The sequence below is a fragment of the Echinops telfairi genome, unplaced genomic scaffold, assembly GCF_000313985.2.
Source record: "Echinops telfairi isolate 266 unplaced genomic scaffold, ASM31398v2 ScPeMD7_7;HRSCAF=31, whole genome shotgun sequence".
In the NCBI taxonomy this organism is placed as follows: domain Eukaryota; kingdom Metazoa; phylum Chordata; class Mammalia; order Afrosoricida; family Tenrecidae; genus Echinops; species Echinops telfairi.
The window spans coordinates 20,327,015-20,330,171 of record NW_022103904.1 but is presented as its reverse complement, the minus strand read 5'-3'; the positions used below and the strand labels follow the sequence as shown (position 1 = coordinate 20,330,171).

The 3,157-nt window shown below is 52.1% G+C and overlaps 1 protein-coding gene across 1 annotated transcript; it reads right to left on the bottom strand.

Moving 5' to 3' along the window:
- Window positions 1–234: 234 nt before the first annotated feature.
- Window positions 235–2,887, bottom strand: TMED4 (transmembrane p24 trafficking protein 4). Its single transcript, XM_004708068.2, has 5 exons — window positions 2,726–2,887; window positions 2,317–2,417; window positions 2,009–2,134; window positions 1,634–1,780; window positions 235–1,253 (listed from the first exon to the last, which is right to left on the bottom strand). Exons 1-5 carry the CDS (start codon window positions 2,883–2,885, stop codon window positions 1,104–1,106), a joined length of 684 nt encoding a protein of 227 aa, XP_004708125.1. The 5' UTR covers window positions 2,886–2,887; the 3' UTR covers window positions 235–1,103.
- Between the last annotated feature and the right edge of the window lie 270 nt (window positions 2,888–3,157).

Genomic DNA, 3,157 nt, shown 5'->3' with positions numbered 1-3,157 from the left:
TTACCACACTTAATTACTTCACACAATTTTTAGCTGAGATGTTTACTTGGCTGACCTTTGTGAAGGTGGCGATGACCTCCAGTAGACTGGTCTGCTCAGGCCAATCCTAGTTTAGTCTGTATACACAAGTCTGTACCATCTTCAGGGGCATTCCCAGCCAGGAGCCTTTCTTCATTGCCCCTCGTGTCTCCCTTCTGCCCACAGCTTCTTATTTCATTTCATGTCAAGCACAGCTATTACAACACATTTTATTTCACTGGAAACATCTAGATAAAGAATCAAATCTGGTCACTAAGAAAACATTTATACTCTAAAAAAAATTAAATGGAAGTGAGAATACAGTTTTCTGCTAGCTCTTCAAGTGTCATCACTTCACCTTTTACTTGGAGGCGATCTATGCGATGGAAATCACGAGTACCTAAGAGATGCTGTGCTTCGTCCGCTGATAAGGCACTGCCAACAGCTGTGATGCCTGCATTCTGGCCCATAGACCACTGAACTGCTATGGTAGTTATCAAAAATGTACAGATAAACATATAATGCAGAACAGACTGTATTAGTGTTTGCAGCTATACAAACAGGCAGCATTTCAACTAGGAAGGAAAATATATAATTTATCAAAAAATAGTTCTGATAGGAAAAAAAATCAATCCTGTGGGGCCAACGATCTGACCCTTATTTACATTTACTGTAACTGAGTGAACCCAGGACTGATTAGGGAGTGGTGATCAGGGACCTTTTTAGTAGGTCCTCTAGTCACCTACTGTATAAATAGATGAACAGAGTAGAAAAGATTTTTCATTTGTTCATTTTTTAAAGGGCAAAGGAGTATGACTGGATGTAAAAGAAGTAAAACTCAGTCCTGGGTCAATTCAGACTCTTCATAAATCCTGAAACAGCATTTTGAAATCTTTGACCAATGTCCCATGTTTATGAGAATTATTATCAGCACATAGTTGATTTGAATGGTTGTTGCAACGGAACCAATGTGGCTTACGTTATTTTTTTTCATCCCTTGCCCTCCTTCCCCCACCTCCCTGCCTCAAAATCCAGGTGGCTAAAGTATGGAGGTGATCGAAGGAGGGGCATATGGAAAGAGGTGATCACACCAGCTTCTTGGCCTCAAAGAAACTCTTGAGGTGACGCATCTGCCAGATGCCAGTGAGAATGAGGATGACGGTCTGAGCAATGGACCACCACAGGACCCTCTGGTTGGTGCTCTCGCTGGTCAGACGGAAGCGTTCTTCACGATACTGCATGGGACAAGGGCACAGTTAAATGTGAAGGAGAAACAGTCACGGGCCGTTGTCAGGTCCTTTCCTTTCGTAATACGACTCAACTCAAGGACTAAATGCCTTCTGGAATATTCGTTTGTGTGCTGTTGCTTCTCCAGAGATTGCCCCTAAGGACAGGACCTTACGATCCCTCCACACGCTTTAAAAGCGATGGGACAATGACTAATACTCAAGTGTACATTTTCCTCTGTTTACTGAGGCCTTCATTTGCATTAGAGCTTAACCATGCCTGTCTGGACCGATACCCTACCTTCCATTCTCTCAAGACATGACCGCCTAAGTGGGGAAGGCACCAAACAGAAGCTTCGATCTCCATGTACAAGGAAATACACACTTACCCGCTGGTAATCTTGCTCCTTCTGGATCTGTTCCACTTGATCAAGCAGCTGGCGGGCTCGGAGCTGCAGCTCTGTCAGTTTATCCTTGGCAGCAATCTCAGGGTAATTGTTGGCATGTTCTCCAACCTGGATGTCTAGGTGCACACGCTAAAAGGAAACAGCACAGGAGCCCAAAAGTAACAAAGTCAGAAACACGTTGACATTATGATGTCTGAATGGTGAGGCTTCCCAAAGTCTGCTTCAGCTCAAACGTGGTCTCTGTGGAATCACCTCCTGCTCCTGAATCTAGGGCAGTGGATGAGGGCAGTCAAACAAAAGTCTGAAAACAAGTGAGCGATTCCACGCTACAGCCAATGAGAAAATAAATCCTCTTACCAGTCTTCCACCAGCAAAGAGAGCCACTCTGGTAGAGTTGGAATGCAGGCAGATCTGATGGTCACCAGGAGTATGGGACGTGAAAGTGAACCGGCCCTCTGAGCCATACTGCCGCGAGAGCACCACCTGCAACACAGCCCTCAATGACCATTCTGCCCCAAGCACCTGCCTTCGCCTTTACGCTGACTGCTCCGTGTACTCTGACCTTCAGGGTTAAGGCCCGCTCATAACGTCCCACACGGCGGAAAGGCTGGAAGTCACCTACAAGTTACCTGCTGGCTGGGTTGCTAGCGGTACGTAGGCTTTACCTTCCCTTCGGGGTCCTTCACTTCTACGTGCATCCCCAGGCCAGGCGTGGAGAGCAGGTACGCCTCTTTTTGCTTATCCCACATCTGGGTGCGATAGTTCCCTGTAGAGCAGACAGGCCAATCACAAGCTGCAGAGTCTCCTTCTCCACCCGGCTCCCTACGCTCTACTGGTGCACTGGAGCGCACGGCGGACGCAGGCGAGCTGCCGCGTCTCGTCGAGCACGGCTGCGGGCAGCAGGCGCCCTTGGGCCTGGCCAACCCAGCTAGGTCCCACCGCCCGCTGACCTGGCTTCCTCGGGGCAATGTCAGGCCGCTGGATAGGGGGTAAAAGTGACACGATGCTCCCGGGGCGGGGCAGGAGGGGGTCGGAGGGGGAGAAGGGCCCTCTTCACCCTCACACCCGCCTGACCGATGACCATGGTCTCGTCAGGGATCTCCTCGATGAAGCAGCGCTTCTCCGTCTCGCCAATGTGGAAGTAAAGCGCTCGGGCACCCGCGGCGCACAACGCCAGCAGCAGCAGCTCCGAGCAGCCCATTGTCGGCCGCCGCCGGGCTGTGACACCTGCCATCCTCCGCAGCGCTCCGAACGGCGCCTGCGCGGGCCGCCCTCCGCAGCGCGCCTGCGCGGGCCGCCCTCCGCAGCGCGCCTGCGCGGGCCGCCCTCCGCAGCGCGCCTGCGCCGGCCTCGCAGCGGCGCGCAAGGCCGGATGGGAGCCGGCACTACGGGCCAGGGCACCTGAGAGGTGCGGCGCTCCTGGTCACGCGGGCCGCCGCTGGGCGCTACGGAGGCCGAGGCCCGGGGCTTGGAGCGTGAAGGGCAATGGTTCCCGTAGCCGAGCCG